Source organism: Abramis brama (genome assembly GCF_963993115.1).
Source record: "Abramis brama genome assembly, chromosome: 7".
Classification (NCBI taxonomy): Eukaryota; Metazoa; Chordata; class Actinopteri; order Cypriniformes; family Leuciscidae; genus Abramis; species Abramis brama.
In genome coordinates, this window is record NC_139969.1 from 31768193 (window position 1) to 31781644 (window position 13452).

Sequence of the window (13452 nt, forward strand, 5' to 3'; positions counted from 1 at the left end):
CCTTTCCAAATGCATTGTTTGAGAAGAATTGCTACTTTTTAACCTTAAAAAGCAGTTGTGGTGCTTTGGATTGATTCTTTTGAGAGGTTAACTCATGGATCACCTTGTATACCTGCAAACGTTAATGTTCTTCAACAACGCCAAGGCATTTAAATCACTGAAAACCCCTGAGTTCAATGTCAGGAACAAATCTAAATTTGGATTGGAACTGTTTGTTACAAGAGCTAGCTGGATGTGTTTCAGAGGTCTAATCCAGAGTTCAATCTCGTAGTCACAAGTTACGAAAAGAAAAGAAACTGTAGTCCTATTCCACCTCACTTAAACCAAATTAAGAACACATCTTTTTAATGGAAAATCCACGTCTGTAAGTTATTAATGTCAAAACATGAGCCACAACAGTGCACAAAGCAATTTGTGTCTAGAAATCATTCAGTAATATAGCATAATATATATCATTATGTAGGAATTAGGGGGAGATAAAAATTCTTTACAATTACTTGTTTCTCAACATAAACAAAACTGTTTCAACTTCGGTGCATTGTCATGAGTTTGGCGGTTATGAATGGAGTTGATTCATGACAGGCCAGCGCACACTGCTTATAAGCGTATAATTACAATAATATGGTGTGCCTTTTTTATATGCAGAAAATCTCCAAAACATAGTCAAAAGTTATTATGAGTCTAAGTGGTTCAGTGAACATGAATTGCTTTCTCAGACATGAGCCCATGTATTTGGGATCCAGCGAGTCTCTGTTTCTATCTTTGTGAGTTCGTCTCTCAGCTCGGTGAATGCCATGGCCAGATCGTCATTGATGATCACTTTCTCAAACAAGTGGCCGTATTTATTCTCCATGGCTCGGGCACTGGAAATCATGTCTTGAAAATCCTCCTCCTGTAAATAATGAATAAAATGGCCATGCATGAGTATAATATTACTGTATTTTCTCATATTCCTCAAATTTGATTGAGCGACACTCTAAAAGGCCTGATATTTATGTGGTGCATTCATGTCGGAATTACCGTAATTATGAGATGACAAGTCAGCGTTTGGAATTTCATAATTATGGTAATTCCAAAATGGCTTGAATGCACTATTAGTATAACAACACTTGTTTGTATCACTCAGCATGTCTGAGATCTGCATAAAAGGATGGGATGAATGGGATTTTAAAAATTATTTTAATTTTAATGGGAAAAGAATTAAAAAATGCTATGATAAAAACCTATTAATCGGCATAATCGGTAATTTCCTTACCCTATTTGGTGAAAAACGATAGTTCTAATGACATGTTCAGACTAAGCAATATTTTTGTCTGTTACGATAGTCAGTGTGTCAGATTATGCGATTTTGACTCCTAAATTCTTGTTGTGTTGTGGATGAGAAACATGTCAGTCTATGCGTTACTTCCTGACCAATCATCGCTTGCTGTCATTAATGACATGCGTGATGTCATCGATCAGGCGGAACTAACGACTAACTTTTGGAAACAAGAGCATTAACAAACAATGGCTACCAAAGCAGTGTGTTTTGTACTGGCTGTCTTGTTGTCAGGAAAACCCACCAAAAAGAAAGAATTCTTCCTAGTAGCAGCACCAATACGCTGATTTCACGCAGCCGTTATTTTGCAATCGAAAGCGAGGCTCCGGTGGGAAGAAAACCGGAAGTGTCGCCTTTAATCACAGGAGAGTCGTGAATGCGATGGCGTATTGTTGTGTTTAATGATGTTGTGTCAATTCTAAAACTGTACATACATTTCTTTCATACTTTAGACTATATACAGTGAAATTCATTTATAAATAAAATAATTTTTTTATATATAATTCAGAAAGTAAAAAAAGAAGCAGGAATGAACTATATACATTTCCTATATTGGATATTAACATCCAATAGTGTAAATCGCGGCAGCAGCTTCAGGTTGGTAGTCCAAGGCATTGTTGTTTATCTTTACTTCTGGGGTTCTTCCCACCGGAGCCTCACTTTCGATTTCAAAATGGCGGCTGCGTGAAATCAGCGTATACCATCGTCTCTCTTTTGTCCATGTTTGAAAGCTTGTATATGTTTGAAAGTTTCTGTGCTCCTATTGGTCAACGTCACAGATGTGATGGAACCCATTGTGGAGGACCAAAAAAAAAAGAAGAAACATGCTAGTCTTTCTGTCAGGACGTCGTAAAGCGTCACAGATTCGGTGTTGGTTGTCGTCCACATTGACACACTATAAGAGATAAAACGATCGATTCTTGCGTCCCGACGGCCATTGTCATTTACGAATCACTACGACACCCTATGTAAAATTGATTGTGCCAAAATTGGGCTAATATCATGTAGTCTGAACACAACCTTTTTCACAGTAAAATACTGTTCGTTTTTGGGCGTGAACAACAACAAATCATCTTATGATTTACAGTTAAAAAACGTAAATTGAAATTCCCAGAAATGGACCGTGAGGTGTGACTTTACTTTTTATGGTTTTTCATTGAAATAACTTTTTCATCTTAGTTTTTTCTTTTCAGTTATTTACTTGTTACAGCTTATGTTGTGAATTTAATGTTTATTACATTATTTTAATTCATATCATGTGTTGAATATCAATGAAATATACTTTTTACTGTAAATTTAAGGTCAATCTGTAAAATGTAAAATGCTGCTACCATAGTTTGGTAAAGATCTGGCAACCACGACTTCCATTATTTTACTGTAAATTTCACAGATTTTTTTTTTTTTTTTTTTACACAGTGTACAACCCAATATTCAATACGCCCTCAACCGAATCAGTAGAAAGCACATCATCTGATGTGGGTTAAATACAACATAGGGATCAACAAGGCAAACTAATACAAATGTAATGCTGATGGTTTTTATATCATTTGCAGAATGTATGCCAGAAGGGTTAGATTCCACGGGCTACAGATGGTACATTTACGTGAGATGCCATGCTTTTGAGTGTTTTCCTTGTTTCGGTCAGCCTAGTGAAAGGAATTCCCTAAGTTTAAGCTTTAATTTATGTTCTCTTACGTATATAGTCATCTTGAAGCATTTAGAAAAATAGCCATGACAGTGACGTTACTCATACAGTTCAGTGTATTTAAGTGTTCCTGTTAAATACATTCAGGTCAATGGTCAGTATGAGAAATGTTCTTCCTCAGCTATAACATTGTCCACTGTTTTTAACAGTGAAAAGACATTTTTACAAATAAACCCAAAGCTCCAGATGTTCCAAAAGAACACTTCTTGTCTATAAATGTCTTTCTGTAGCTCAAAAGGTATTTCACTTTGTGGTTTATGAATTATAAAAATGATGTGACATTATGCATCAGCCTGAACTGGCTTGGATTGGAGTAAGAAAAGTAAAGAAGACAGTAACGACGAACTGTTCCACTAAATCATAAAAACAAGTGATGTCCAAATGTGTCTTGTTAAGGTCAGTGCTCAGTGCAGTTATAGAGGACACGTGTGTCCTTGGTTAATATGGAAAGATGAGCAACACATTTGCACCCAGGAGCTTGGTAGTTTGTAAAACAACATCCAGGTGTGAGAGAGATGACCCAAGAGAGATGACCCAAGTCTTTTATAAGACCCTGGAGTGGACTTAGGTGCTCACGCTCACAGCATGACACAGATGGGTCTCAGTGGGGTTACCAGCAAACCTTCTGCCCCAAGCCTGAAAGACCCTCAGACCGTTGGGAGCGTAAGAAGTCAAACCTGTGTGTGCTCATGGGGCACACCTGCAGCCCACCCTGGAGAGGTTTTTAAAAGGGACCCTGTCCAAAGAGGTGCATTAAATGCCAGAGAAGCTGATGTACGGTCAAGACGATGGGTCAGGTCAGACCTTGTCCATCTCAGCTGTGTACTGAACTGCTGGAGGAAGGTCATGCATTGAGAATTCTCCCATTCCATTTTTGATCCCGCATTGATTCCACATTAAGTAAGGAATAATGCCGGGCCATTGAATTATTCAAAAAATAATGCACACCCGAGGTGGTAATGCGGCCACAACGCGAATCCGTTGTCAAAGTATATTCAAGTAACTATATTTATTTCTTAGATGCATTTTTTTTTAAATGAGGATAAACATAATCAGACAACATAGAAGTTCTGTATAACAACCATAATAAACAAACACATAGGAATGACAAGAAACTACAATCATTATATCTCTTACCGTAAAGATTTTTGTGACTGTTTGCTCATTCTGACTTGCCAGAACCTTTGCTTTTCTTCGGCTCAGTCTTAAGCGCTCTATTGGTGGAGGCTTCACAAATACAACATAGGGTTTAAACTCAGAGGAATATAAGGCTGCTATGGTCTGTTAGAGAATGGAGAAAGAAAAAAAAAAACAGTGAACAAATGACAGTGAGCTAAATGGCAACATATGAGACCTATTCTTCAAAATAATACAGATCGTTCCCTGGTATGAATGTGTCCATGTTATATTGTAACTGTTTCATTTCAAACCAATTTTCTATGGTATGAAACACTAGACACAGCATCACCCATATAATCTTTGTGCTCACATAGTAGGTTCGTTAATACAGTGAGAATGTTTCTATAAATGTTACAAGCTGATGAAAAATAATCAGACCACAGGAAATGTACCAACTGGAGTAGAGCTGACAGAAGCTCCCCGTCCAAAATGACATAATTCCTGCCCTTGAGTCTGTGTTCCAAAGTCAACAAATATGACATGTAATATAGGACTCCCTGGCTCTCGCTCACTCTGTTTATCCCTGTTTCTCTCTTTTCCTCTTTAGCTTGTGCTTCTGGAGAGAGGCACAAATTGTGGTATTTGTATCATATGCTGCATGTGTGGTTCTTTAATAATATGAAATAAAATCCATTAAAAAATATGTTCTGAAAGGGGCCGCTGTTGTCGAAGATCCCTGATCCAGCGCTCCTTGGCACTCGCACACCCTGCCATTCATGAATGAACTTTGACTCACGTGTGGTTCCACATCCAACAGGCACACCTTGCTCTCCGCTATGACCCTGCGCACCGAATCCAGACTCGTACCATAGTAGCTCCCTTTATGTTCACCATACTCCAAAAATCTAGGTGAAAAAATTCAGAGAGCATGAAATATGGGGGATATAGACATTTTTATAAGCTCTAATAATTTTAACTCTTTTACATGACTGTTTTGAATAACATGCTATGAAAATATCTGATAAATAATAAGATGACCATAAATCGTTAGAAAATAAATGACAATTTGGAGCATGCAAACATAAATCTCCAGGTGATGTTTTCCAGTTTGCTGTTACAAACTATTGGCATGTTTCTTTCCTTAATTTCAAAAAGTTTTCGCCAACAGTGCAATATCATCCATTTGCTGCGCGTACAGTATATGTGCTGTTTGAAAGCACTAAATACTTGGCTAGCATTAGTGTTTGTAGTAAAAGGTGGATTAATGGTACGTGTCCTAAACTGTCATATGGCTGATACATCGTGATTTAGTATTAAAGAAAATAATGCTACATAAAATGCTTTGTCTCTTGTCACAGAAACATCATCACACTCATTCAGAGTAAATTGTAACATATTTCAGCATATTTTTTGGCACAGTATTTGTATCAGTATCAGTATTTAGGCACAGTGTTATGTATGTTATGTATGTGTTACTTTTGAGGGATGGTCTTCAAAGAATGATCCAAAATTAGAATACAATGCTTTCAATAAGTGTGTCATTTTTGCATAGGAAATAAGACAGTAAATAATTTTGTGCCTCCTCTGTCATGTTTCTTTTTGAAAGTCAGCTGTGCTTCTAATCCTATAAAGTGAATTAGAATTGGAGAGGAGAATTCACTAAGAATGAATTATGCCTACTGATAGCGCCATTTATTTGTGCATGCTGCTAGTTGTTTCACTCCTGAATCACTAAAGGAATTATGCAAATCAAGTAACAACACAAATTCCGCATCTTGCAGGCCATGGTGCTCAGTTGTAGAGGACGTAGCAGAATCTAGATACCACAATCTAGCATACTTTTCATAAAATTCCATTTACCATCTGCTTTCCATTGGTGCTAATAGCGAGTGTATTGTTAATTGCGCCAAGCCAATACAGTACTTTTGTGAAATATCTGTAATGAAACTAATAGAACAAAAGGAGGCATGTTTATATATAATGATTTGATTTAAAGGCGCATGTAGAAATAGCGCAACTGTTTGGTGAATTCAACCCAGAACTTTTCTGATTTTTTTTTTAATTGCTTGCCGGAAAACTTTAGAATGCTCTTCCGTCATTTACAAATAATTACACAAGAACAAATGTGTAACACAATATTAACATTCTAGTAGCTACTATTAACTAACAAGAAGTTCTAATTATTAAATTAGTAAGTAATGAGATAATTTACTATTAGCTGACTAATAACAACTATTTTTCTTACCCCCAGAGAACTGAGAACTATATACAATTTCACAATTAATGCAAATAATGCATAATGCATTTAATTCAAAAGTGCAGATCATAGTAACGTACTAGCAATGACTCAAGTCTTATCAAATCCTTCAGAAGGAATTACTTTCACTTGGAACAACATTCTGAAGTGAAGAGCCATTCCGAGTCATAATCGAGCCCTTACTTGTGGGTTACTATGATCTTCACTTTAGACATACTACATAGAAGCATATATAAATAAATCACTGTAAGTTACAATTTTACAAGGCATTCGGCTGATGACTCAAAATGTTCCAGTAGTCTCCATGACTCTCTAGTGATGCAATGAGAATTGTGGACTTAAGTTGCCTTCTCTTTGTTTAAATAGTAATAATAATGTGTGTGTGTGTGTGTGTGGGGGGGGGGGGGGGGGGAATCATCCATCGGAGTAAGGTCCTGACTTAAAAATCAAAATGTAACTCTTTCCCCTCCAAGATTTACCTTAAAACAACTAGCTTTGTTCATTCTTTCTTACTGTTATTCAATATTTCTGAGCAGTTTGTAAGCTATTTGAACAGTAAAAAGATGATCAAAACATAGATCAAGTAGATCGAGTCCATCAACACCCTCAAAGTCGTATAATTCTAGGTGCATTTGACATTTTTCTCGGTAAGGTTATAAGGCAGTTTTGATTTGTATGCTGTCGAATGTTTGATGATCATGTTAGCTTACTATCCGCTCCATCTGGTTTATGCAGACCTTCTTCGCTTGTTTTTGGATCAGGAGATTCTATACTCTTTCAGAAGATGCGTAATAGCGCCCCCTACCAAATAACAGTGAAAACATAAATTGCCGGAAGAACTTGTCAATAGCGGGGAAGCGTAAATAACGGAAAAGCATGTCAGTAGCTGGGAAAATGTTAAAATTATCCATAGTTGTAAGATGACTGATAAAATGTACTATTTATTAACAGTTTCCCCAGCTTGTCTGCTATTACCAATTGTTAAAAGTGGTGAAATGTTAAAGTAGTAGTTAAAATGTTAATTTGCCAACATTAGCTATTGATTAGCTTCACATTAATTACAGAACTGCACTTAGTTTCTTCATTTTTTGGGAGGTATGAAAAAGACTGTCTGATTAGCAGGGCCGTAGCTAGGAAAAGGTGGGGTCCCACTCGATTGTAATCGCGGGGGTCCCTCCATAAGCCAGGGGCCCCGAGAATCCTCACCACCTTTCTCCAGTTTTCTAAAGTGTTACTCATTTGCCTAGTAGATGGTTTCTACTGAAGCAGAGGTTCCTACTGCTTGAGTTCTGGTAGTAACTTTGGGCTTTAGCTTTTGCCTTCAAGGCATTTGTATGATAATCAAAGATGATGGTAATTCAGAGGAGTGATGCAAAAAGCAGTCCGCTTTTCCTCTCTCTAGTGCGCCTCTCTGGAAAGTTGGGCTGTCTGCTCTCTGTCATTCCTGTCTCACTAGCTTCTTTCCCTATGTTCAACTAACAAGACAAAAAGTCATTTCAAACCACAGAAGGCTCTTAAAATATCCCCCTACTTTAATATAATGTGACACTGTTCACGGACACATGCTTTTGAGATTTCCTCTAGTTTTTTAGTGAAATTTGGAGAAAAGAGAGTATTTCCTGTCAATGGTTGTGATCTGCGTTTTAAGCATTAACAAGGATTAAATGTGTGATTTAAATTCCAGGAGCATCTTTAAAGACAGGAATAATGCAGTTGTCTTCTTCTAAATCCACTATTTCAAGTCATTTTCAAATAAATTTTTTAGATAACAACAACCAGGTAAAGTGGTAGATTTCTAGAAGTGTTATTTGATTTTAAAATATTTTATTTCAGACTATAATCTTCCATAATTGCCCACTAGACAAAATAGGTTTAGCAAAGTAAAACAACACAACCCGAAACTTGCTTCTAGAATAAACTACAACACGGGCTGGGTACCATTCATGAGTGTTTAGCTTACTTGTGGTTGAGGATATCTTTTTCAAAAGTGTGTTTGGAGACAAAATGGTACTCCACCCCTTCCGTCTCTTGCTTTTTCTGCTCCCGAGTGGTATCTGTTGAAATTTAAAAAAGTCTGGAAATAATCAAGTGTCTTAATGCAGTCCAAATCAAATTAAACCAAACCAGCTGATAAACAGGCACTTCAGACTCATTTGCAGATCCCAGAGACCCTGATATGCATGTGAAAATAAAAGTAATGTTGAAACTAACATATTATAAAATATTTTTAATAGCTTTCTCTGACCTCAAAACTACTTGTCAGATATCTTTATTGGTTTATTCATCTGGTTTACCACAAAGTAAAACAAATGTGACTGGTATCCATTCTAGTAACATTATTTCTGTTTAGTGAAAAATGAATAATGAAGTGGAAAATGCAATAAAAGACACAGTATCTTAGCATGTGTAGCTCATTGCATTTGTTCATATTTTATATATGGTGTGCCTGAGACCCCAAACATAAGTAATATAATATTTTTCATAATGGACGATTAAAGTATCTTATCAAGTAAATCTCATGAAATTAGGAAAAGACATCATCATGCTGATACTTCAAAGTCAATTCAATTGTTGATCTCTTAAAATTGCTTTGGGGTCTCTGAGACCCCAAACAGAAAATGAGTGTTAAAAACAGTTTACATGTACACTTGTGTAACGGATGTAGGCCAGTAAGAGCTGTGTGTGTAAACCTCACTCCCTTTGCAACAAGAGGCGTCCTTGTTAGCGTGCCCAACTCCCACACCGGAGACCCCGGTTCAAAGCCCGCTCGGAGCAGGTCTAGTAGAACCGATCACACATTTTTACGTTTATTTTTAGAGAGATAATTGACATTATAAAGAAATCATGGTGGAGACCTTTGTGAAAAAGAAGTACACTTCAGAATGTGTTAAAAAAGAGTACTTGTTATGGAAATAATATAAAAGAATATACTTAAGTGTGAACTGTATGTAATGTTTTTGACACTTAATTGCACGTTATTCATAATTAAATGAGAATGTTTAATAATGTTCAAATGTATACTAAATGCAATTTGTTTGACCCACTTCAGTAGGACGTAAGTACATCTTTATGTAATTTCATAATTATTTCTACTGTCTTTAAAATATGCTTAAAGTGTACTGTAAAATGTACCGACATATTGACTGTTTTAATGGTATACTAAATTGTCTATTGAAACTTGTATGTATATTGAAACTTGCAAACATATATTTGTAATTCCACAACTGTAAAGATGCAGTTACAATTAAGTGCATTTAAAATACAGTAATTAAATGTTAATAACACACTACAGTTAAACTTATAATCAAGTACTTTACATGTGTTTTAGTATGTTAGTCAACACAGAAAATAAGTAAAAGATTATTAAAATGATTTTATTTTACATTATTTCAAAGAGCACTTTCAGTTGTTTTTAAGTTTGTTAAGAAACTCTCTTCAAGTACAATTAAGTGGCTTTTTATTTCATTAATATTCTATTATCGGAAAGTACAGTTTTTATCTCTTTCAAACAACATTTACACTTTTACACTTTTTTACACAACATTTACACTTTTAAGTTTTGAAGTACACAGCCAGTGCACATTTAGTACAATTAATCACACTTCTTTTTCGAACTGTCTCTGGTAGCATGTGTCCAAAACTGAGCAGGGGTTAGGCAGTAAGACCCTTATTAAACTAGACTGAGTCACACAGAAAATATGCTCAGAGGTGAGCTTAACAAGGCCTGAGGAGCTCACCACACACCCAAACTCTAATTGTCCACACGTTCTGTGCATATTCCAAAATAAACAATAAACTTTTACTGCCACTGCGGGGGCAAGAAGTCGGGCAATGTGATTTGTGTGTGTGCAAATCAAACAACAACTTTCTGCTTATGAAGCCCATCAACAAAACACTGTTCCCAGTCATGAAAAAGCGAATACAAGCCCATTTCAGTGAGTCAGCTTTGAAGTACACGCTTCATTTGCACATTTAGGGGCCAGCGGGAGTCTGTTAAAACCTTTTATTCCTCTGAACTAGTGATCACAGCTGTTGTGGTTGTCATTAGCTGTGATTGTCATGTTGATCCTAAATCACTACCACCATCTTAGCGATCGATTTTAGCACTCACTACTCAAGTGTCATAAATCAAATAAATGTACGTGTCAGACAAAGTTAGACCCTAACCCTGTTTTGCTACAGTTCGGAAGCTTGGAGCACAGTCAGAAATATGGAAAGCTGCTAGTTTGAGCTTCCAGCAGGGAGAAACAGACATGACAAGTGCCAACCTAAGGCAGAAACGTGGCCTTTTTCCAGAATAAGGAGAAAAAGTCACACCGCTCCCTCGATCACTGCATGGACAGTCTAGCTGTTAGTGGCTGTGATTATCCTGTTCTTTCATCGCTCTATCACCCCCTGTCCACATCGCTCTTGGACACCCAGAGTGGCAGTGAAAATCTGGTTCTGTTCTCATCTCCACTCTGGCAGTCTAACACAGCTTTAGGCCTCAGTGTGGAAAATTTTGATGGTCTGCCTACAAATTATTCATGGACATTTACAAGAGTGTGGCTGTTCTTGATTCTTCTTTGTCTGTTTGCTTTCTTGGAGGCAGAGTTATGAAGACAAACCAAAATTGTATCAAATCAGTTGATATTTCACTGGTTTTGGCCATCCTTCTGTTAGACTGTCAGATGAATCAGTTTGTAATAGCTGTCAGCTGTTAAATTTAAGGACACGATTAGATAATACCAATTTAGGTCAACCAATTACCAAGCACTGCTTAATATTGTTCAGTCTGTGGTCTAAAAAGTTTGCATTAGCAATTTACAACACTTTAGCAAAACATGGTCAGGCCAAACTTTTTATACATTTTACTGGTAGTCCATTGTATGAAGAATTTATGGGTATAATTTGTCACAGTTTATTTTGCTATCCTCACTTACATAAATGAACTATAGTGTCCTGCACCCACTAGTAAAACAATATCAAAAATTATATCTGGTGTCTGAATAAATTTTGGTTTGACTGTATGTGCCATTTTCTGGTTCAAATGGGTCCGCAATTGTTCAGGAAGTAAAGTAACATGCACATGCATCTTTACTTTGGATATAAGCAAGAGTGAGCATGCAGTGTAATCTTGCATAGTTAGTGCAATCAGAACAGCAACTGTCTCACAATCAGCTGTCTCCTCAAAAGAGTTAATTTGCAAGTAGCAGAAAGTTCTGGTACAATCACACTCGGAATCGAATCACAGCAAACGTGCCCAGTGTGAAAGCTCCCTAAAGCCAAGTCAGTTCACTTGGCGGGCAACAGGTGTGTAGACAACCGAGGGTGCTTGCACACTAGTACTTTTTGGCAGCAGAATAAACGGTAATATCTTTTTAGGAGACCGCTGATTGTGAGCTATTCGTTTGCTGCTCTGACTGCACACACTGTGTGGGACAGCTTTCACATTGCAAATTTTTCCATGATTCCATGCTGCCAGTGTGAAAGCCCCCTAAAAAGGTGGTCTGGGGTACGGTTTATGTGAACTCCGTTGCGGTTCTCTGCTGATCTGAATGAAATCGTACTAAATCGTGGTAGTAAACCTTTGATGACGTACGATTTTGTCAAGTTGAGTTTGTGATCACTTCGATGACAAGCGAGACTGACAGTGCGCAGGCAGAGAGATAATTGCGTAATCTCAGTCTCCTGTGTTCTTTCCCTCTCTCCAGTGAACCTTTGCAGTGCATCTGGGGCAAATGGACGCCAATGCTGTTCTGTGTTGGTGCTTTGTTAACAAAACCAACATTTTACTCCAAAGTACAAAACTGAGGGGAGCAACAGTGGCCCTGTTTCAAATGACACATTTCATGTGCACTTATAGGGCCCTATTTTACCGATCTAAGCGCATGGTCTAAAGTGCACGGCGCAAGTGCAGTTAGGGCGTGTCCGAATCCACTTTTGATAGTTTAACAATGGGAGCAATGGTCGGCGTGCACGGCACATGGTCTAAAAGGGTTTTCCCTATTCTCTTAATGAGTAATGGATGTGTTTTGGGCGTAACGTGCAAAAAAACAATCAGATTGTAATTCCCCATTCCCTTTAAAAGCCAGTTGCGCTCGCGCCATGGCGGATTTGCTATTTACATGGCGGATTTTGCAAGCGGAAAAACTGAATGCTTCTCCATAGAGGAAACGGATCTGCTTGCGTGCTTTAACCTCGCGCACGAGCAGATCCGTTTCCTCTCTGGAGAAGCGCTCAGTTTTTCCGCTTAAAAAAGTAGCAGTCTATTTTAGTTGCCTCAAAATAGCAATGTGCCAGCAATGAACACACCTCATATTCAGACCAGCACGAAACAAATGCATTTGCTATTTAAACAACGTGGTGCAGGAAGTGAAAATGATAACTGCGTCGGGCTGAAACTAGCAAAGGAACACTTGCGTCGCGCCTGGTGCTGCATTGCATACACCGGGTGTATGATAGGGCCCTTAGTCTTGTAGTCTTTTGTTAAGTCCACAAGACTGTAGGGTGTCCCAATTGTCATTTTAGGTTTCAGAAGGATGCTCACAAGTGCCCCCTTTGCGGTCGATATGTGCCCTCGATGCGCTGGTGCGAGCTCCACAGAAGACTTCTTCCCGACAGTCAAAACGGTGTTACATCACAGAAGTGCGGACTCGTAGGAAGACTGCAGGTGTTCAGGGTTCCAATTGGGACGGAGCCAGTATCTATTTTGCAGTCTTTCTCCGGGGGTTAACAGCTGCCATCTGACGACAATAACCTTTAAAACTAATATGTTTCCATTCAGCATTAAAATCTAACAACAATGATGTCATAAATGTGCTTCTTTAGCACAAATGAAGCTAAAAGCGGCAATTTTCAGGCTGGTTCAGCTAATGCTCAAGCATGTTAAGAGTAAACAAACAGGCTATATCAAAAAGGCGATTGTTTTTCATTTAGCCATGTTTTTATTCCCACTATATTATTCCCATTCATTTTTCTATGAGTGGTCCATCTAATCCTCTTGATAATGTCTCTGCTGTTGTTTAAGTACTTTAAATTCAGAGTAGCTTGCAGTTTTGATGGTTACAGTTT

The 13452-nt window shown here is 37.7% G+C and overlaps 1 protein-coding gene across 2 annotated transcripts in view; it reads right to left on the reverse strand.

The window, feature by feature from the left end:
- Positions 1-224: 224 nt before the first annotated feature.
- Positions 225-13452, reverse strand: part of mpp7b (MAGUK p55 scaffold protein 7b) — a 61530-nt gene continuing 48302 nt past the window's right edge. For both annotated transcript variants that reach the window (XM_084118823.1, XM_084118822.1), the window contains exons 15-18: positions 8360-8453; positions 4939-5047; positions 4161-4304; positions 225-892 (exon numbers count right to left, since the gene is read on the reverse strand). In XM_084118823.1, coding sequence (XP_083974949.1) covers positions 713-892; positions 4161-4304; positions 4939-5047; positions 8360-8453 — 527 coding nt within the window. In that variant the 3' untranslated portion in view covers positions 225-712. The remainder of the gene's footprint in view (positions 893-4160; positions 4305-4938; positions 5048-8359; positions 8454-13452) is intronic.